Source organism: Falco rusticolus, chromosome 9, assembly GCF_015220075.1.
Source record: "Falco rusticolus isolate bFalRus1 chromosome 9, bFalRus1.pri, whole genome shotgun sequence".
NCBI classification, from domain to species: domain Eukaryota; kingdom Metazoa; phylum Chordata; class Aves; order Falconiformes; family Falconidae; genus Falco; species Falco rusticolus.
In genome coordinates this window covers 31,682,864-31,706,377 of record NC_051195.1, presented here as the reverse complement: position 1 = coordinate 31,706,377, position 23,514 = coordinate 31,682,864, and the positions used below count along the sequence as shown (strand labels likewise).

Genomic DNA, 23,514 nt, shown 5'->3' with positions numbered 1-23,514 from the left:
GGAGCAGACAGATTACCATGCTGTAGGTCCTGTGAGAAATACCTAAAACACTTTGGAGAAAGTGGTGGGAAAAGTCACCCTACTTCTAATACTTACTGTCTTCTTCGCTGGAGGTTAATTACATAGGAATCTGCTCTATTGCAAATGTGGCCAGATTCATTTCAGTGAGGGGTTAAGAAGTATTTGTTTATCTGTTTCTTACTTCAGATCTAGGCACCTTTTCAGGGCTGTAATGTTTTTGTATGGCGTGCCTATTCATACATCATAAGCAAAACTGAAAACAAGACAAAGGGTACCTGGGCACAGGGACATTCTGGACAGAGGAGAAGTCTGGCTGTAGGTGCTTTCCCAGATTTCCAGCTGTTCTGAACACCTCTGGAAATGCACGGAGGCTGTACTGCACAGTGCAGGTAGCCCAAATCTTTATGATTCATGTGAAATACATGATATTGAAATAGCTAAATAGGGAACAGAACAGACAGCTCCTTGGCCCAATAGATTGTGCTTCTGCCCAGGCTCTCCACAGACACAAGCCCTGCAGCCTCTGAATTTCCCCCCAGGGGCTAAAAACAAGAATATGCCTCACATCAAACTCCATGACCCACATCTTTCCTGTCAATTAAAATGTAAATGGAGAGACAAAATGAGTAAAGTGAATTTCCATTCCCACTCCATTCTTGACTCAAAGCCTGCTTTTTCAGCATTGGCTGCCGGCACTCACGTCCATCAGCTGTCCGGGCTTCCATGTGCACAAGGTCAGGTTCTTTATCCAAACCGGTCACCGACCTGGGGGGAGAGAGAGAGAAAGAGAGAGAGAGAGAAGGCAGCCAGTCAGATAAAAGGCTGCAATCAGACACAGAGGGGATGAGGGAAAGCAAAACCAGTTCAAGTTTACCTTGTGACACCTGGCATGTAGGTCCCTACCTCCTACCAGCTTGTCTCCTTTGTGTTTCTACACAGCCCACTCTGAAGGGTCATACACTAATCTTTAAGACTAACACCTTCCCAGGTGCTGGTGAGTCATCCTGCCTACCCCTTGTCTATAAGACAAAGACTACAATGAACATTCTTGTGGTGGCAAAGCGAGCCGGTTCCAAGAGCCAGTAAAATCAGAGCTCTGTATTAATGCTGAAGGCAAGACGAGGGCACAGCAGCTTCACGCTTATAGACAGCAAATCAGAATGGAGTTTCACTTGCTGAATAATGACATGAGAGACTGAGTTTCCTGATCTGCCTTGGTTTGCCAGGCAATTTCGCTATTGTTTACCTCAGTTTCCCCATCTTCAAAAGAAAAAAAATGATGCATATATGTATGGTAAAGTTCTGGTAAGAAAAAATGCAAGAAAGAATTTACTATTCACCCCATGATCCCATGCCATGGTCCTTGATAATCATAAAAGACAGCATGATGACTTTCTTTAACCTTACTAGTTGAAACCCAAGCACCTCAAGTCAAATCTTCCTGTGAATTATTTTACTCCCTAAAAATGTTTTGCAAGGCACATTACAAAGATAGTTTTCCTCCTGGCAGAGGGAAAGTCAATCCCAGAACAGAAATGGTATTATTAGTGTCCTGGCTGATAAGAATTACTGGGAGATGAACATTTAGTCCTGGCAATGGCTGGCAGGGGAAAAAAAAATCCATAGATGTCCACGTGATTTATGGAGCTGCTTCTCCTGAGTTAACCAAAGGGTTAGATTAAAAAGGGACAACGACAAAAATCAGTTTCTAATTTGGTGGAAGCTGAATTTGATACAGTAGATTGTAAATAATAGATTCCCTCTGAGCCAGCCAACGTTCACAATTCCCTAATGTTCTGAAACACTTTTACCACAATCTTTTGCTGCTCTCATCCTTGGGGCATCAACAGCTAAACATTAAAAGAAAGAAAGGGAAAAAAGAAAAAAAAAAGATAAGAAGAAAAGGCCAAAAAGAAAAGAACAAACAAAATACAAATGCTCTGATACGTTTTTGTGGATCTCATTGAAAATATAGTGATTGAAGCAATGACAAACACACGGACGTGCCAGAGTTCAGCCAAGATCAGCCAGTGCTGCAAATGTCAAAACAACTACATTATGACCCACTGTGTAGGTAACCGAAACTGGCACCGCTTGTTAACTACAGCACCGCATCGATAGCGAGTCCATTCACAACACACTGTGAATTGCAGCCAAAAAACCCCAACGCAACAAAACAAAGCCACACAGGCAGAGCTTTCATCATTCTACTCTCAGTGAGAAATAGTCTGCTCCTTAATCGCTACCATCAGTTCCAGGGTGATCCCACAAGGAAGAAAGCACTGTCTGTTATCAGTAAGGATGCCAGAATGGGCCTGAGTCCCTGTGACTGTGCAATTATCAGGGTCAAACCTTCTGAATAGCTGGACAGTTAAAAGTGACAGTAGGACAAGAAGTAATTCCTTAAAATGTCAGTGAAAAACATTATGGTGTGCAGCAATGTTATTTCCCAATATATATAGAAAGGGCACGCATCTTTCTGTGCATAGCAGAATTTTTCTGCCTTTTTCCCATTAGTAGCCCAAAATGTAACTCTAGCTGTTCAGCAGCCGTGACCCTTGCCTATGACAGACCAATAGGGACAGAGATACATGCTTACCAACAGATCTATCAATCACAACTTTATCAAAGGGAGTGGTAATTTCAGCACTTTTAGGTACAAGTTGGGAACACATTAGGGACCTGCCCCACAGCCTTTCCCAGCAGGCTTCCTACTCAAATCTAGCCTTCACCCTGGAGCCTGCATCGTCCAGGCTTCCTTCTGGAAGCCAGACAGCAGCCTTCTACCCAGAGCCATTTGCTGTGTTCTGACACCACAATGCCAGGCTGCCTCACCTGCTTCCCACAACACCTCCTGTGTCCCTCTTCTGCAGATGGAGAGGGCACTGTTCCTCCCCCCGCCGCAATGGGGCAAACCTACTCCTGGTCCAAGTAATACAAAACATCAATCTGCCCAAATGCTATTCATTTAAAAGGGACTGTAATTAGAAGAACCTAAGTATCTCCAAACAAAATCCAAAATACTCATTACCATTATGCAGTTGCATACACAGGCTCTGTGGTTCTACTCATAATGTCTATTAAGTGAGTACCAGGTGACAACAGGAGTCTCCTGAAACATGTAATTCCAGCTTAAACTTCTTTCCCAGTGCCATCTACTTGTTTCCTTAATTAGTTTTGACAAGCCTGATGGTTCTTTTCAGAAAACAATGATGAAAAAAGGACCAGCACACAGTACCTCCCTAGTACTCCTCTGCTTATGACTCAATCTCCTGCAAGCCAAAAGCAAGACAAGCTCCTGTTATCTGCAGGCAGATAACAAGCCTGTAAAGTAATGCATCGGTCACCTTTACTTCTCCCAAACTAAGTCGCTGTCTCATACCAAAGATTCTGATGGCAAAACAAATCCCTAGTCAATGCTGTTTCTTCATGCCTCACCTTACATCTGTTCCCACTGGCAAAGAGCACAGCTTTGCTTTGCAGTGCTCCAGCTCCTGAATATGGGTATTTTCAGTAAATGGTCTCTCATAATTTTTCTGGAGAAGCTTTACATGACAAATGCAAAAAAGTCAGTCAGTGGGAAGAGCAAAATGTGGATGCAGGTCCTGGAGCACAGCTGCAAAAATGCACAGAGAGACTCTAAAGCTATTCCTTTATCCCCATGTAATAATGTCTCTGGTCTCAAGAACTCAGTACAACCACCTCGCAGGTCTGACAATACAAGACTAGCAACAAAACAAGAAAAGACACATTTGCAGCCTTGTATTTCCTCATACATTATCTCTCTGAAGATTTGGAGGCTGTACTGCTCAAAATTATTTGAGCAACTAGAGTATGATGAGATGTCAGCACCCCCTGACTTACCATTTCCCTTGCACATCCTCTACAACCAAGTGGAGCCCACAGAGTGGGGTGTTTAGGAAGGGGTTTCTTGGCTCTCTGGTTGACAAACAGTTCTATTTCAGAGGCTTACAAAGACAATAGTATGTAACAACACTCAGAAGCTCGAGCTCAGCTTGAAAACAGTTTTCCTGCCACATGGTCACACCTCAGGCTCCATGCACAGCCCAGCACTGTGTTTTGTATTTGCACAAACTCCAGGCAGCAAAAACTAAACCAAGGTCCACAAAATGCATCCATGTGTGCTGCTGCCTTGGATGGCCACGGGGAGAAAAAAAGGGCACTCTCACTGTGAGAAACCATGCTAAATCAACATCCTCCACCATCTCTTTCATTTATCACCACTCGGATGAAAAATGCTGAGAGGATGCAAGCAGAAGTGACAGGGAAGGTCATTTTTTTCTTGCTGACACAATCCCTGACTGCTGCAAAGGCAGTTTTTTGAAACATGGAGCCTGCAGCCAGTATTGCAGCTGGTGCAGGATCATTGCCCAGTTAAGAATTCAAACTACCTCTGAATCCCGTCAGGAAGGAAACAATGGCTACTTTTTATCTTTGCTGCTGCTTTTGTTTTTTTATTCTCATGGTAGCTCTTGATTTTCATGGGATCTTTCTTCCCTTCTTTTCAGAAGAGGATTGTGTGTTCTTGAAAGCTGAAGGATGGATAGGATCCTGGCAAGATCCCTATCTCTATTTTGAGGGAAGAGCATTGTGCATGGATGCACATTTACTAGGTCGCTCTGCTAATATTTCATTTGACTGGGAGGGAGAGTAAGTGAGAAGGGCAAGGAAAACACAGTATTCTGCATTGTAAGTAGCTGTTCCAAAATGTTTCCATGTAAGACACTATGTAGTTCAAAAGTAAAAATACTAGCAGATGCAAAGAAAGCAAAAAAGAAACACACAGACTGTTTGGGTTACCTGCACCTACCACACACCTCAGCTCACTGTTTCTACCAATTCTATTGCCTTTCCATGAAATAAACAAATTTTGTGGGGTTTTTTTCTATCCATTTCCCAGACATTGGACATTTAATAATGGACATTTAATAATGAAAGGCAGCACTGCAGTTTAGCTGCTCTAGCATCAAAAGATCAAAAACGCTTTGCAATTCAGACTGCCTGCTGTTGATCCTTGCTGCCTAAACCTTCAATAGAGAATAAGAGGTACTCTATTCCTCCATCTCCTGGACCCACTATCTTGGGAGATGGGAGTGGGTATCACTGGATGTGAGCAACATTTGTATTAAGTATTTACAACAAAGTAAAAAATCAGGTCACAGTGATCAGCCTTTCAAACTAGGTGTGGAATCTTCTGGATTGAGCTTTTTGCTAGAGATACCCTTGGCCTAGTTTCTGACCAGTCAAGATGGCATTCACTAGCTCTGACTTTGAAAACAAAATCAAAACTTTTACAACATGTTGAGACTTTCCCAAGATGCCAACTTGGAAACTCATTTTTGCAGGTTGGGATGTCAGACTGAAGGATATTGTCACCGCTCACGTAAAGAGATGGAGGAAACAGATGGAGACTACTTAGCAGGATGTTGTGCAGTAGATAAGGGCTAGGAATGGGAAGTAACAAGGCACATTTATTGTGCAATAATACGTAAAGGGAGAAAAACGCACCCTTTCACTGCAGTCAGATTAGTGGATGTTGCCAATCAGTCTGCTGCAACTTTAATTGTATACTGCCCCAGAAATGCATAAACACTTCTGTGTGGTACCAGGCAAGCAATGCATGGGACTAATTCATCCAAGCAACAAAAGGTCCATGTCTATATGGGCAGATAGGAGCATAAATTGATCCATACAATTCCTGCTCAACTGATCTGGATCTTCTCACATACCACCATTGCTAATGTATACATACCTTTCCAACATGGGCCAACAGTTAACAGGCTACTTTCTCCATCTGATATGGCATCATGTTTCCTAGGTATCAATAATGGCAGTTACCTTCAGACAGTCAAGGGGATTCTGTGTATTCATCTGTTATTTACTGAAGTCAAGCCTAAAACTAGCTCCATCAGGCATTAACTCTGTGCACGTAACAGCCACTGTGCACGCAAGCTGCATACACCCCAGGCTGACAACATGTCATAAACTACCCTAGTTAACAACAGATACAAATGTTGAACTGTTGGTGGAAAGAATGTATTTATTAAACACATAAATACAGTATCATCCTCCGTGGCTGAACAGGGGGAGATGCTGCTGGATGGAGTAGGATGTGATGAGGTCTCTGAAGAGTTATGGACAAAACCTCCTTGCACAGCATATTTCAAATGAAGCTTGGAAAAAAAAGCTGGGCAGGAAGATACTGTAAGAAAGTGTCTTAGCCAGGTCCCTGGAGCTTTCTGCGTCTTTTCCAGTGCTAATTTCTGTGAAGCTACAATTCTGGACATCATCAGAATAATTGTTGTGAGACTTAGCTTGCAAGGTAAGGCAAAAAAAACGCCAAGTGTTTATTCTCAGCTAATTTCTTTTCAGCAAAGCCAGTCCTTGTTAAAAAGGTCCCAATTAATTTTAAGGAGGTATTCTACCTAGTATCAAAGGAAACAAAACTTAACGTGTTCACAGCATCTGCAGGTGTTTCCATATGTGCGTACATGCATCTACCTTCCTGCATCTCATCCCAGTACCTGCTGGATGTCTAAACCTGTAAATTACCTGTAAATTCAGTGGATTACAGGTCCCAGAACTATGAAGGTGCTACACACAATCATTTTATGGATACAGCAGGCCTGGAAGAGGAAAGAGGTCCAAATCAATCCTTTCCTTGAGGGAAAAGCTGACATTTAGGCTCAACCATGTCACAAATCACTAGAGAATCCACACAGAACAGCAGGCTCTGCTGCACACAGAAACATTTTTTTTCTCTTCACAGTACATAAAAGAAGGTGACTCTTTATGTCACAGAAACTAACAGCAATGGGAAAGAAATTCCACTGAATCTGAAAATACTTTTAAAGTATATTTATCAACAGAACAAAGCTGCTGTTGATTCATGTATTTTCCTTCTCCTGTATGCTAACACCAAAACCTAAGAAAGTACAAATAATTCTGTGTCTGGTTCTCATCCAGTTAATAGGTCTTAGTCCTTTAAAATCCTCTGGCATTTCATCCCCAACCTATACTATAAACCTCAATAAACCAATCCAAATTTTTGTGAAACAAACTCAAAAAAGTGTGTGGGTGAAGATCCTTACAGGCAGCCCTGTCAAGGTTCAAAAGGGCCAGTAGCACAGGCAGGGCATGTGCTGGAGGTGGCATCTTAATTTCCCAGTGGTGCCTGAAATAACTTCTCATGGGGACTGAGACTCATGCAGGGAGCAGATCTGTCAGCTGCGTCAAGCCAGCACTCGTAGCGGGTGTGCTCCCAGGTGCAAGCACATTCCTGCTGCTTGCTTATGAACTAAATAAGCCACTCCTATGCAGCTTGCTGCTCCTGACTCATCAGGGTACAGCTGATCCAGGCTATATAAAAGCAGCCCTTGAGGCCTTATGCTAATTGAGTAAGAAGCCTTTTTTTTTTGCCAAGTCTTAGTAGCACCAGCATCAGGATATGGTGGATTTAATGACGCATCAGCTCATCAAGTTAAGATGTTACTGTCTTGAAGATGTCTCAAAGATGTCTCAAAGCTTCAGGGCACAACAGACCATGAGCTCCCTGTCCCACACCCACACAACACAGACAGTGATGCTTTGAGGAATGCATTTCTGGAGAGGAGAATGGGGATTTACCTGAGATTAGAGCTCTGAAAGCTTTGTGGTGGACAAGTTTGAAACATATTGCAACAGAAGGGTTTGATTCTATTTTGCTTTCTGAAGGAAGGGACACTTTTTGCAGGACACCTTTAGTTTTACTTTAATATGCTAAATTTCAAATCCTTTGAGAAAACAATACAAGTGTATTTTTGGAAACACTAAAAAATGACATGGTTTTAGCTTTGTCTCCTTTCTCATCCTTTTCTTCCTCCACCATCCCTCTTTTTTTGGAATAGGAAAAGAAAAATCAGAAAAGAATAGGAAGAAGTGGAAATCCAAAATGCAGAAATTATTGTGTACTAAAGTAATTTTGGTGATCAAAATCTAAGCCAAATTATTGGGGGAGGGGGCAATCCACTCCAGAAGAATAGTTCATCATACTTAACCAACTTTGTTTCCCAGAGGAAAATTTATGAGTAGAAGAGTTTGCAGGGGGTGGGTGGGTGGTTGTTGATGTGGTATGGATGGTGATTTTTTCAGCTTTTTGGAAAAAATAAATAAATCCAGGAAATGGCATTTTCTAGCCAGCTATGCCTTGCACAGATCTGTAAAACACAAGCACAGTTTTTGTTTCTCTTCCAAGACTAATCACTGACATAACGAGTGATTTCATCTCTTACCCTGCATTTGATTTAAAATTAGTTAAGTGCCTACTACATTATGAAGCCCAGTTAATTGATGTTTGCCCAGTGCTTGGCTACCCTCCTTTGAGAGTCATGTAGATGGGGAATTGCTATAGATTATTACTTTGGTTTTTTCAGGAAAAATAAATCAGCCTTGTTTCTGACCACTTTAGAAAAGCAAAGTAGATGCTCAAAGTAAGCCATCAGCACAGCCTGCAGCCAAGGACTTCACTGCAGTTACTGGTTCCCTCCCTGAATGGAATGCTTAGAAGATTCATAATATTCCTCTGAGTTTGTCTCCTACCAAAAGTATCTGAAATGTGACCCGTTCAAGCAATGTTTTACACCAAAGTAAGGACTGTCAGCTCACTGTGTGTTTAATTGCCCTCATTTGTATGAACGTTTTCTCACTGCAAATATGACATGCTTGGAACGCTAAGGCTCAGTGATTCAGCTATCAACAGAGTCGCAGGCAGAGTACAATGCCTCTGAAAAGCTTCAGTGTGAGAGTCATCATGTAATACATGAATGCAGCCATAGATGAATAAAAATAAAATTTAAATTGTCCAAAGAGAAGATGCCAGTATGAAACTTGGCACAGACAAAATGTATAAGATATGCTGATGAGCCCCATATGCCCATGGGCATTGTACATTGTATTAATTAAGGAAGGATGAGTCTCCACATTCCCTGTTGCAGGGTATTGTGAAGAATCACCCTGGGATAACATCTAACATTCTGGAAATAAATTTGTGGTTCAGTTTATGCATTTTGGAGAAAGACAATGTGAAAAAGTAGATTTCTGTCATAAACCTTATGTGACAGTTGTTTCTCTGCATTTCAGATGCTAACAGCCTGAAGAGAACAAATGGTTTATTTCATTTTTTGACTTTTAACCACCAGCCACCAAAGGAAGAATGAGAAAAGAAGAAGGGGAAGGAGAAAGACAGAGAAGAATAAACTACCCTGTTCTGGACCAGCAAGCATAAATGCATCAACATGCCTGTTTGCCCCCCAAAAAAATCACACTCAATTAGCTACTGAGAGTGAGATGCTCATTTGTCCCAACATCCAAAAGAGGAAAAGACAAAGAAGCAGGAAACAAAAAGGATTCTGGCAGCAGACAGATACGCAGACAGGCTCTGTCTGCAGAAACAGCAAGCCTGTGCGGCTACAATTGGTAAAAGCAATGGTGACAGGAGGTCTGCAGATCACTGTGTCTCATGACAAGACAGGCTTGTATTCAAACCAGAAGCATCCTCACAGACCGAATAGAGAAGAGATGAATAAAATAGCCACCACAGCCACCTGCAGCTCTCTCTGTCAGTGGAAGAGTGGCACTGTAGAAGGAGAGACCAGAGAAATCACGGAGCTTTTGTGGGTTCCTTTGCTTCAAGTTAGATGAATGCACAAACAATAAGGAGACAAGGCTTCCCAGGGGGCTGAGCACTAGACACACTCCCAGCTCTTCACAACAGCAGAGTCCCCAAGCATTCCCATTCCCAAAGCGCTATCCTTTTCAAGTAAGAAAGCTCAGTGCAGAATGCTGCGATGAGAGTTTGTGCTACCCACATGTCAGGAAGTAAAGATATATGGCCAAGTTGTAAGTAAATCAAGAGCTTCTCTTTGCTGGGTCCTTAATCTGTTGTTATAGAAGAGCAATAAAAGGAAAGAATAGTACAAGGCCAAATGAAAAGTAATACTCTGCTATTTTGTAGCCTCAAGGCAAATTCCGAAGTGTCAACGCACTGTTCAAATCTACTGATTTGTAGAAAGGAAAAAAAAAAGAAAAAAAAAAAGAATTCTGGAGAAACTACAGCAGATCCAAAAAGGGCTTTAGAGAGTCACAATTGCAGATTGCCCCTGAATTCAATACTATAATGGAATGTGTCTCCTTCCTTCAAAGATTTTCAATGAAAACCTGAAAATGAAAAATATTGTGAGCAAAACCTAAGAAAATTTCTGCACCATTTGGCCAAAAAACTGGCAGTGTTTTTTTTTGTTTGGTTTTCTTTTTTCTTTTTTTTTTCCTCAATAAAAAGCAGGATTTTATCCTGTGGGAGAAAACCCAGATCTACTGAAATCATCTCTGAAGTCTACAGGCATTATTTATTATTTCCCAAGTCCTTGCTGGCAGCCATAGGCCAGTGTGTTTCTTCCTCAAACGCAGCTGCAGAACCTCTAATATTTCACTAAACATGGAAATGTGTCTACATCCCATTTTTATTGCCTTCTGCCCAGTGGAGGACAATTATCTGTGAGATAATTACAGAGCTGTGATAACCACTGCTATCTCCTATTCCAATTAGCTCACTACAAATACGCAAGTGAAACAGCCTCACTCACTGGCTTCTCGTCCTCGTTCTGTATATGATCAGCAAGAGACAAGTTACTGAATCAACATTATTTAAAAGAACCTGTAGTGCAGCTAATAAGATACTCCTTCCTCCTCTTACGTTCTGATGTAACTTCATGCTCACTATGCCTAACAATAGCAGAATTAAACTCATCTCATTCTACAGAGGAGGCTCAGGGGAATGCCAGGGAACAAAAGGATGGGAGTTTCAATTTCTTCTCTTGCTGAGAATGAATTCTGCCTCATATAACTGCTGATGAATTGTCGTTTTAAGAGAGTTTGTTAATTTCCAACAGGCTGAAGGCGTAAAGAGGGACCTCCTTATCTTTAACGGATGTTATTGAGTGACACAAATGGCCCATGTTTAAATGAATGCAGAAACATCTTGTCTGTTTTGCCATGATAAGACTGTTCTTTCTGCACAGCATGGGTTCAGCTCCTTCTGTTAAATAAAACAACTGTTTTTGTTCAACAAAATGGCAGGCAAACTTCCAAAGGTTCAGAGGCTGAATTCAGTTCAGAGAAACGAACTGGAATTTACCTGGATACTTCCTGATGCTTCTTGAGAAAATCCACCTGAAGAGCTTTGAGGTTTGACTGAAAATCCAGTTTCAAGCAAAAACCGTCCCTAATATTATTGATGTACTTACTGAGGATAAATTCTCCATTAGATTGCCACTTTCTCCAATGCAAGAATGCTTGCAACCCTGGCTGCTGTAAAGAAACATGAGCTGTAAAAACTCCCAGAAAGGTGTGTCTCTTGAAGTCCAAGTGGGCCATCTAGGATGAGGTCTCTGGGGAAGAAGGGAGGCTGGATCCAGGAAAGATGCTCACTCCCTGATGTCAGAAGGTGTTTTGCCACTGAATGAAATGGCTGGGAAATTATGCCCAGTAGCAGAGTATGTGAAAAGGTCATTCCTAAACTTCTCAAAACAGTGGTGATTTTTAAAACAACTCCTAAATGTTTCTCTTCCAGTCATCTGAAGGCAAGAGGGGCTCTCTCCCACACAGAAAATTCACCCATTGGCCCAGAAACAGAAAGATTAGTGCAGTACAGAACAAAAGCCAAAACCCAAGCCAAAGTCCCCACAAAAAAGCAGAACATTCCTTGCTAGCCAGAAAGTGCAAAATATGATACTACTGTCAGCCTGGCAGCTTAGCTTTTGATTAGTTTTGCCAAGCTATGACAGTATGGGAGATCCCCATATGCCTCAGAGAGATGCATTATTCAATATATTAATTAGAGGGCTGGCTTTCATCACTGTTTCCTACAAAGTATCACAAAGAATTACTTTGGGACTTTTACTGACAGGCTGAAATTAATTTGTGTTTGAGTTTATGTACATCAGGGAGAGACAGAATGAAGTCAGCCCAGGCATGCTGCATGAGCCTGCAGTACAGCACCGAAGCTTCCATCACTGGCCTGTGGAATACAGTGACGAAGTTTGCACATCTTATCTGGTACCCTGTTGCATAGGAAAGAAACAGTTCCTTCCACCATGTGCTGTCCAGACAGACATGGCACTGGGATCCAGCCCAGGGATCAATTTTAACTGGGAGAAATATTGGTTAACAAATCCCTCCTCAGATCTTTCTTACTAGTGATTTATGTGGTCTGTTCCAGCCTCAGACACTTAGTCACAAGAGACTGGGGGGATTACCAAGAGATCAAAGTTTAGCAATGGAGGAAATAAGAGAAAAAAGTAGCCCCTGGGACATAAAGAAAACTGGCAGATGAGAGACCAAAGCAAAAGGCTTTTTGACAGCTGAAGACCCTAACTGCAGTACAGTATGTGGCATTTAGTGGTAAGCTTTAAATTTAAAACCACTGACTTTTTCAGCCCTTACTTTTCCAGTCTTAAAAAAGAAAATAAAAAATCACTGCCAGCCACAGTACATTACAGTCATAAATATGGCTAACATCACAAATTGTACTAAAATCACAACAAATCACAACTTCTAAAAGCCAGATAGTATTTATGTAAGGACATCCACAGTTACATTAGTGGAGACAGGGTAATCCTTCCTTCTGCAAGCTACGCTGTTTCTCAAGCAAAAGGAGGTTAGAAAGAAAAGTTCCTCAAAGGCAACTTATTCTAAAATTGCTCTTCCAGAGGGTATACACCACCCGTTGAAAGAACTAATTCTGACTATGATTGCAGCCAGAATTTCAGAGGCGGTACATGTATTGAGAGCTTGCTATCATGTGGCTCTTTTCGTGTGGTTCATTTATTATGTAGTTCATGGGTTTTAAAGTAGAATTTAAAGTATTTTAAATTATTTCCCTTCATAAGCACACACCATCTTCATAGCCAGTATCTTTTACATTTCTCTTGCTAAAAGAGCTTTGAGATGAGGGACCCTGATAGCATGGCATCCACAGGACTTTTACAAAGTCAAACATTTATTTTCCTAGGAAAGCAAGCAGTAAGGAGAGAAGCATCACCCAACAGCAAAGTCAGGCATTGAACATCTTTTAGGGGTTCTTTCAATGCATCAGCTACTATTTAGAGCTTCCATTCATAGTATAAGATACTAGTATCAAATTTCCTTTGTAAGATAAAATCATTAATCAGCATAAAATGTAAATATACACAAGAAACTTGCTTTTAGTCCAAGGTAAACTAGAAAATATTCTGTAATACTCCTACAGTAGCACACTAGGTGTCTTTTCCCAACCATCTACAAAGGTGCTTTCCCAGATCTAACTGTTTGTGTCAGTTTTCCATAAATTAATTTTACAAAAGCATGGACTGTGCTCAGAAATGGGAATGGCAGCCTGAACATTACACTAACCATAGGCACAAACAGAACAGGTGGGGTCTGTGCAGCCTCTATAGAACAGTCCTACAGGGTTTCCCAGAGACAAAGTGATTTTTTTTCCTGTTCTTAGGGTCATTTAGGAGATTATCCTCTTAGATATCCATGAAATCTATCACAAAGTCCCTGGAAGAACACTTAGCAATCTGTAGCTGAAAAACAGGATAGAATTAAGATTAGGAAAAATAGGCTCATGGAGAAAAAAAAAATATATAAAGCTTACAAAGTTTTCTCAAACTTTGTTGATCACTCTTGTAAGCTACTGATCACAGTTATGAAGAAGTACATTATAAGCATGCTGAACATTTAACTTGGATATTAGGGACCAATATCTGCTTTGCATCGCAAAAGATCAAGATGGAAATAGGAGTCAGGTTCCTTCTATGTTGGCTTCATCCAAACATTTTGTTTCAGACTGTACCCTCTCCCTACTTTAATTTTAAAGCTCATATATTGCAAAATGAGATTTTATTCAAATTTTTAAATCACTTTAAAAGCCTACAAAATATTTCAAACATTTCAGGATGCTCCTTTGTTTCATTTTTAGAAAGAAACATTTTGATAGCATTAACATGGATTCTAAAATATTTTTGTTGACTTGAAATTCAAAAAAAAACCCCAACAACCTACAGTATTTCAACCAATAAAAAATATCTTACTCTATATCTAGGTTCCATTTCTATCTCTGTCACTGAGTTACTGTGTAATCACAAGCTAGTCAGTTACGAGCTAATGTTTGGAAACATTAAATATCTATAGCGCCAACTGCATTAATTGTAACACACAAAATGAAAAATAAAATCCCTAACCTCACAGTTCCCCCACTTGCCCATCTTTTAAGTGAAAATGAAAATAAAATTGGTCTTGTTATCACCATGGTGTTGTGATGTTTAATTAACTAATGTGACTTTGCAAGGAAATCTTTCAATATACGCCAAGAGCTTTTAAGAAGGTCTCATCTCTCCTGAATTCTTATTACAGAGCTTGAGGCTAAAGTCTGAAAATTTTGTCCTCAGACTAGTACAGTTCATGGCTACGGTGGCTTGAGTAACACATTCCAGATTTATGTTAGCATTACCCTCTGGGAGATAAAAACTCTCCCAGGCTTTCCCACCCACGGGGATGGGGATGGGAAGCAAGTCGCTTAATGCAGGTAAATGAGTCATAAGCCTCCAGTAATAGGTCCCTGTTCAGTTCTTCCTGTGCTGTCTACATGAATAGCCACTGGGTATATGCCTCGATGACACTATAGATGGTGTTATCCATGGCTGCTAAACTGGAATTATTCCTTCTACCCAAAGTCCATGTACGGTATGGTTTTAATTCTGAAAAACTCTAATGCAGGATTACTTAATAGTCAATTTGACATTTACAAGACTATGTTTTCTTAACACTAAACTTGGCTGTAAAATATCAGGCGATGTTTCCCCAGCACTATGCAATGACACCATCTGGTACTTAATGATTAGTGGGATTTACAGGAGAGACAGGCACATATTTGACTAACCATTTCATTGCTGGCAAACTAGTCAAGTAAAGGTAACCTTAGCCATATCCAAAGGTCACTTCTGGAACTGCTGGTGAAACAGTCTGTGTGGACTCAAATTGGCATTGGAATTGGGAAATATCAGCGCTGTCACAAGAGACGAGGAAATAAAAACAGACACAAACCCAACTGCAGATCCAAACCCAGATCATAACCTTTTGAAACACTGAGGTAAATCCCTTATCTTCTGCTACACTACCCTCACATCCAAAACAGCCTCGGCTGTAGTCTTCATTAAATTCAAGCTGCAAATAAATAGAAATAAAATGCCTAAATTTTATCACTGTTCTCATCCAAAATCATGGCCAAAAGGATTGAAACCCTTGCTCTCAAGAGACAATTTGCTGACTCATGCCTCAAACAACTGTGACAGAAACCCCGTAACTCCAAAGCATAGCCTAAGTGGATGCATAGCCTCTTCCCCTCTCCCAGTTTTTATTCCCTGGCGTTCAAAATATTTGTGGCTGGCATTCATGGATACCAAAACAACCAGAAATCTGGTTGGTTATCCCAGAAAGAGAAAAAATAAAATTCTGCAGAGGCTCAGTGAGGCAATCAGCAGTATATTTGAGAACTTCTCGCTACATCACTTTTTTTAAATTTTTTTTTCTTCTTTTTCCCAGATACAAACACTGCTCCTTGAAGCCAAGCTAGAGGATTGGATGTCCTATTTACCTCCTCCTCCTCCTCCTGTCCCTCCCCATCCTGCCTTGTTGGTGTTTTCTGCCCAGCTTTCATCACTAGTGTGCATTTCACTGCCTTTTACTGACCAGGCTCATCCTGGGCACTGACTTCTGTGCTCCAAGTATCTTCGTGGCCATCAGAAATGCTGTGTAGATTTCTCCCTCTCTTTCACACAGATGGGGTTTCCCCACCTTCCCACTCTGAGGCTTTGACAGAATCACCCAAAGTCCCAGAAAGCATGTTACAAAAAATAAGGAAGAGAGAGAAGGGTAAATGTCTAGATGTACGTTAAAAAAAAACCAACATAATGATGAAATGGTCCCACATCCACCACTTCATATTCCCCAGTGATGACAGAAGGCAGGAAACATGAATGAGTCCTCCAGCAAACAGCATCAGGCAGGGCCTTGCAAGAGAGATCTATGGTGGATGATATTCACCGTCATTTAGCTGATTTGCCAGAAAATGTAAGTCACCCTGTAGAACCCCAGGTTTTAAAGAATTAAGCCATAAGATTATGAAAGGACTTCATACACTTCTGAAGTCTTTTTTAACTCTCTAGCACCCTTTGGTGCTCTTAATCCACCGCTGTAGCATCTGACATCATGATATTTGAGTACTTCACCCACTACACCCAACAACAAAAATAAATGCTCTCCTATTGCAGTCTTACCTACAGGGTAACAAGGCAAAGTCAGTTTGAGTCACCCAAAATGACATGGAAAAGCTGTGGTCCAGCAAGGTGCTGAACAAGGCTTGGTGAACGCTCCATTAATCAAACTGTCCTGCCCACCTGCTTAGTCCTGCTGTCCCACCACAGGAAAAGCAGAGGCAGTAAAACAACCTAAGAACAACTCAAGTCCTCATCTGAACAGAGACAGTATTTAGTCAGCACAGAACACACCATGTGTTTTCCAGATGAGAAAACTTCCCCAACATTTCTACAGTACAAAATATGGACTGTAATTTTTATATCCCTCCACATGACATCACAGGTGTCTAAGCTACAGTGAGAAAAAATGAACAGGGCCCAGAGGGAGCTGCAGAAATGTGTTTTAAAAGAAAAGAACATTGAGTAGGTCTTTAACTAACTTTGCACCCATGCTGGTTCCAGTTAGTGTGAGTAATTTCAGAGTGATGAGTGATCAGGGAATTTCTGTATCACATTAGCGTAAGCTCCTATTTCCAGTCTTACAGGATCCTAAGTTATTAAAATCTCTGAGGCCAAGGCATGTGGGAGCCAAATTTGGATGCCTGTACTCACATCAAGTAACACATTCTGTTCAAGCTCTGCTGCTGCCATCAGTGGGTGTAGCTAACAAATGAATCACTACTACAGAAGCAGAGATATCAAATCCTAGCTTTTATAACTATGAGTGGCCCAGAGGTGAATCTCAGCTCATGCACAAACTTTGAGCTGGCTGCAGGAACTGAGGAGAGATGTCCCATAAACTGCACAATATGAGACATCCATAGAGGATGAGAACACACCTACAACCCAGTGATTAGCAGCACCATCTGGGACTAAGGAAAGAAGGTGAAGACAAGAGCCAGGATACAAAGCCACAGACCAGGACTGGAGATTAGACTTCATTTTTGACCAGTGGGGAGCCATCCCAGATGCTGCCTACTAAAGCTACAGCAAAATGCACAGAGTGACTTGTGTATCCCTGACTAACAGATAGGTCTTACTTTGCTGAGTGAAAATTCACATCCCAACCTCATGAGTTCTGACGCAAGCACTATTTTCTCTTGGTCTTAAAGTCTCTATATCTGAGTGCTCTCAGGGAAGGTATAATCATTTGGAAAGATCTCAGAGAGAAAAATAAGACCTCTCCCTGTCAAGCTGACTGATCCCATGAACCAGGTGAAGATTATCGTCTTCACAAGTCCACTCATGGCAGCCTGAGAGATGAAAGTCATGCTTTGAAGGCAAAAAGATGCAACAAAGTCTACCTCAGATAAAGTCAGCTGCATTCAAATCAGATGAAGGACTGTCACATTTGATGAACGATGCTTACCTGACCCCTACTAATAAACAATGCAGAGCAGCACAAATGAGCAGCTTACCACCGATTTTGGCACCTACTTATCATTATTATTCCACCATTCCTGGAAGTTTTAATTACCAGGTTCAATAATGTAGTATTTGACAGGCTGATGAACTCTACACAGTAGCGGATCAAACCCCTTTGAAACTTATAGCTATACCCACTTTCTCCCTCTTTCATAGTCTAATAAAAAGAAATCACCAAAATACCAAGGTTAAAGCACTCTCCTTGCATTTCTTTTTCTGTATACATCTTACAAGCCAGAGCTTGTAAGCCATCACAGTTTGCAGCTTTAAAAAGAAAGGAAGGAAAAAAGAAAGGTATCAGATAGCTAAGGAGAGTTATTACATTGCAAAATTTCAACACCTCTGACCCCTGCACTACAAATTGGTTCAAATCTCTCTCACTCTGGGAAAAGCATAATTCACTCTCTTGGAAAGTTTACTGCCAATGGGATCCTACTGTTTCTGAGTGGAATAAAGATTTCTAGGTCTATGCCATACCAGTTTTAACTACAGAAGATTCCTACGTTTTCTAGGAGAAAGAGACACTTGAAACAGAGGCATTATAGAATGCAGTGTTAAAAACCACCATTCAAACTACGCAGCCAAAAGATTGTATGAAAAATGAGGTAGATTGTGGAAAACAATATACAAGTTTGAGTTACAAGTAGACAAACAGCAATTTCCATTAACCATCTTCATATGATAGTAGAAAATAAACCATAATAATATGGCCTCTCCTTTAGAAAGAGATTCTGCTTTGTTCCCAAGTTAGCTCAGCCCTTCCACTTTTTTCTCCAAGAAAGCCTCTCCCCTAAGCTCAGTTGTAGTTGTGCTACTTGAAGGCTAGCGTACAATCATCCCATAGGACCAGCTATTCTACTCCACAGAAGGATATACCTAGAGAGGTTCTACACTCACCTTTGAGATGTACACCTACCATGAATAGTGAAATCAAAGGATTTTGGATAGTTAAGTCAATCAGCCACCTGCCACCACAACCAGGAGATCATAACCACCTTTTCTTCAGTATGGAAATGTGAAACAGTAACACGGTCAGACAAGGTTCTAGACCTTCAATATATTTTGCAGGTCTGTTTGAATTAGGAGCCTTACAACTTCCTTTCCTCAATGTTCAAAAACCTTACACTGTCCAAAATCCACAGGCACACTAAAGGAAATCTCCAGACCTGGTGCCATAAAGCTATATTTTAAATGTGGGAGTCTAAGGCTGTTCAGAGATATTTGCAGAACATACATAACCTGAAAATCCCATGAGGTGTCCATCTCCACAGCAAGGTGTGGAAATATTTCAAATCCAGTCTATAGATATTTTGGGCCTGGATTCCAGGTACTTTTAATTATGTGCAATAATTCCTATGAAAATTTGACTCTAAGATATATACATCATATTTTGCAATTTGGAGTCAATTCTTACATCATCCAAGCCACTTTTTAATTTTAACCGTTCAGAATAAGAGTCTCTGGTTCCTTAATATCACAATCTGTTTTGACCTTAAGGACCAGGCACTTCTTTTAACTATTCACAGATTCTGTAAATCAGCAATTCTACGCATTCACACACATACCATCGCCTGGCATGTAATAAGTACAGTGTTAAGAATTTGATTAAAGCCCCAGATCCTAGATTCAACTAAAGAAAGATGTTGCTGGGTTTTCTTTTTTTCTCAAAAGTCAATTCTTGGGTCTTCACATGGTGGAGAAAAGTTTGTAGAAGTGGCATCTGAAATGGAGGAGCCTGGAGATAGGAACTAAATTTGTTTAATCATCTGCTTTTAAGACACTCTCCCAGTTTTGGAGGCTGACGCTCGGGAAATGGAAAGGAAGATAGTACAAAGCAGATTTTTAGCAAACTGTTTGCACATCCTGGGCTCTCACCAGTCGGCAGAAAGGAACTGGCTCCTCAGAGAGTGATTCAAGGCAGAGTCTGAGTCATCCTTTCTCCCAACGGTTGCATAAGGAAACTGGTCAGAGTGGCTGGCTCTGCACAAAGACTGTGTTCTAGGCTAAAGTAGTTCACATAAGGGTTGAAAAATAGGAGGTCTAATGATCATAGCTTTGTCGCTGAAGCACTGGGCAGTTTTTCTCTGTAACTGTAAGTAGGTACATAACAAAGACGCAGAAGTTTTGCAATTATCAAAAGACTTGTACTCATCTGCACAAGACACTATTGTTATCAGGCAGACGTGGAGACTATAGCACTGCAAAATATGTGCTATGAACTACATATACAACATTGACAATGACCAAGAACAAGGGTATACTTAATGTTCAGGTAAAGCAACCAACACCTCCAAGTTAGATGCCATTCTCCCCTCCATGACCTGCCCAAAGCAGGGCAAGCCTGAGGGCATAACTCACCAGTAAAATCTGTTTGGAGTGACCCGCTCATGCATGAGCTGCCATTTTCTTCCAAAGTCCATGGAGCTGTACAGCTGAAAGACAGAGAGAGAGAAGTATAAACTCTGAGGAAGAAGAGGAAGTACTGCCAGCTATTGAAATCAGCTCAGATTACAGAACAGGCATGTATTGTCATGCACAATTATTGATCAGCCTCGCTGCCAGGGAAGGGTAGTTAAGCAATCTCCTCCCCTCACATTTAAACCAAACTGAGCTCCTGAGCCTCAAAAACAGGTTGGCTCTTCCAGAAACTTTTCAAACATTTTTTGTGCTTCCTGATTTCAGCTGTCAACACTTTCACTTCAGCTGCCATATGACAAATCTGGCAGCCCCCTTTGCTTTTTCAGCCCAACAAGAAGCAGGTAATTGATATGTAAATTCCCAACATTAAATAGAATGAGAGGCAAATTAGATTAGTTAACAGTGACCATGATGTGGTAGGTAGTGACTCTGTACTCAAGGTCCTGCTGTGATTCATTTTTATGGTGTGGTTTACATCTCTCTTCTGTGTGGGAAAGAATAGGAAATTGTTCCTAATTTACAACTTCTACATTCAGAACAAGGTCTAAATTTTGAGATAAGTTAGAAATCAATCTGTTCATTAGTTAAACATTAAAGATAGTGAAGTGGCTCTTCTTGAAAGACAAACTTTCAATATAATGATCGTTTTGAGTCTTTCTGGCTAACAAATGGCTCAGCTGTAGCATGACCAAATTTCCATGCAAGTCCACACTAAGTCTCAGACATAGGTTTGCTTCATACCACAAACACCATTCTCTATAGAATTAATTTATTACCCTCAATCCACTTACTCGTAATCAAAGCATGTGTAAGCTTTTCTCCAACTCTGAGCAAGTATGGTTCTTCAGGAAAAAAAAAACAAACAAAAAACTACAACTTTGAGAAATAACTATGCTGCTTACAACTAGATCACAGAGAAATAAATAGCAGGCAGTGTTTTGAACAGGATTTCAAATAAATTTCATCTCAAATAAATTCTTGTTCAATAAAACAAGGGTTGGTTGCAGGCTAAGGAGGTAGATAACAGAGCTGAAAAACTTAAATGTTTGTAATATCCAAGTTTAGGTCCTAAATGGGAAAATTATATCATTTGAGTAAAGGTTCTGCATTTGATTTGATTTTGAGTAACTGGATTTACAAATCAGAGGTCCATGTTCAGATTAGAAAAGTTCACAACCTAGTGATGTGTACTATGTATGGCACAGCTATGATGGATGGCTAAGTGTGACTGGGAAGATAATATGTGCTCACATTGAATATTAAAGTTTCTTGAATGGGCAGTATCTTTGACCGCACAGAGATCCAGCAGCCACATCAGAGCTGGACCATGGAATAATTTACAAAGGTGACTGGAAAGGGCTGTTTGAGCAGTGTCCAAAGCCTGAGGCAGCTGATTATTTCTTACTGTTTGTACTCAACTACACAACCAAACCACTGTACAGCTAACAAAAGGAAACTCAAAAACTGAAATTCAGACCCCATCAAGTATCTAAGGCAACTGGTATGTGTAAAGACAAAAGAATCAGTCCTTTGCATTTATGCCAACGGGAAATCCAGTTTCTGCCAATGACAGCCCAAGCAGCCAGTGAATAAAGCACATCAGTGGAAAAGACATGGAAGCAGGCACCTTCCAGTTTTCATGTCAAAATGGGCTTCAGTTATGCAGACTTCACTCCAACCACCATCACTTCAGGAGTTAAACATGATCTGAATTTTCTGATTTGGCCGTATTTCTTCAGCACTGTCACGAGATAAGGTAAGATACTACATTAAAAGCCCACGTTATCCGGGCTTCCTCTGCTTTTCTGGTCAACCAATCACAGTGAGAGTCTTAAAAAATATGGCAGAGAATCCTCTGCCACAAAAGGAATTCTCTGTAGATACAAAATAAAACATTTATTATTTTTTTTTAATTAAAAGAGCCAGGGGAAGAAAATTCCTTTTCCAAATTCAAGGAAATGCTTATGAAGTCAACATCAACATTAAGATAACTACCCTCTGAAGGAACATCTGTATTTTTAGAAACAATAATTGAAAATCCACACTCCAAGAGTCAAACCTCTACAGTGCTACAACTTTGCCTTGACTTTACCATGGTGCCTGCCAGCAATATTTCTTGAGTCATTTGATATGGTTTTACACATATAAGGACCTCTGCACACAGACTGAGTTCCATCAGTTGCACCACACAACTTGGCTACCCTTTCCATTTCCTGACTGCAGCTATGACTTGCAGATTTAACCAGTGTTGTACAAATCACAGGCTCCAGGCAGTTTAGCCTCAGTTAACTCATGTTCACAAGCAACTGCAAGTAGGACTAGCATCCTTATTGTAGTCTGCAGCAGATTAACCGTTCTCACCATGAAAGGAAAGGATTAGCAAAATATATCCATTTCCTTAGACTCTCTCTTATCTTTTGCCCCTAGCATTTCCTTTTCTTTTGCATCTGCATTAGCTGTAGCTACAGATAGCTTAATGGTATGAAGCACAATCTCTTTCTAACTACTCATCTCTCCAGCAGTGTCTCATTCACGGAGCATCCTTCTCTCTATCAAGTTAAAAACCAGAGACAGCTACTGAGCACCTTTTTCCTCCCTCCTTTATATTAAAGCTCGGGCTGACTGATGATAGAAGGATTAAATTCAACTTGCAACCTTTAGGTGGTTTCAAATAAAGAGATGAGGAGGATATTACTCATTTCAAGAACTTTTATTTATTTATTCATCTACTTATTCTAGGAGTCTACTTTGAATTTTAACCAGATAATTGAGTCTTAAAGCTGTATGACAGAACAAATTCCTGAAAGGTTTTTCTGGCCCAGCTCATTTTTATAATATTTACAGGTGAAAATGTAAATGTTAATGTTGAATTACTAAATAAAACATACAATAAGGAGTTTTCTAGTATGCATTCAAATTGAAAATACATATATATATATACACACACACATAGACACACACACACTCTTTCTGCTCATCTCCCTTCATGGGAGAAGAGACGGTTTTAGAAAAGACAACAAATTTAATGGCAAGTACAACAGATTTCAACAGAGATTAATTTGTCCTAAGGCTGAATACTAAGCGATGAAAAGAAATGAGGTTTGCTTGGTGGCAAGATTTTCCCTTTTTAAAGCTCTACTTTGGCTCTTTAGTGACAAGTAATCTCTGGCATTTCCACCACTAAATGTAATCCAACACATTGGTTCAAGAGGGATGGACTTCAGTGAACTGTAAGGGTGTACCGTGAAGGCATGCCCTTTCTGCAACTTCCTTGTGTTATTTGACCTGCTCTGATGAA

General features: G+C 40.6%; 1 protein-coding gene across 1 annotated transcript in view; it reads right to left on the bottom strand.

Annotated features, from left to right (window-relative positions):
- SORCS3 (sortilin related VPS10 domain containing receptor 3) overlaps window positions 1–23,514 on the bottom strand; it is a 304,316-nt gene that overhangs the window by 90,390 nt on the left and 190,412 nt on the right. Inside the window, exons 5-6 of the mRNA XM_037400038.1 lie at window positions 20,157–20,230; window positions 722–786 (exon numbers count right to left, since the gene is read on the bottom strand). Of these exons, the coding sequence (XP_037255935.1) occupies window positions 722–786; window positions 20,157–20,230 (139 nt within the window). The remainder of the gene's footprint in view (window positions 1–721; window positions 787–20,156; window positions 20,231–23,514) is intronic.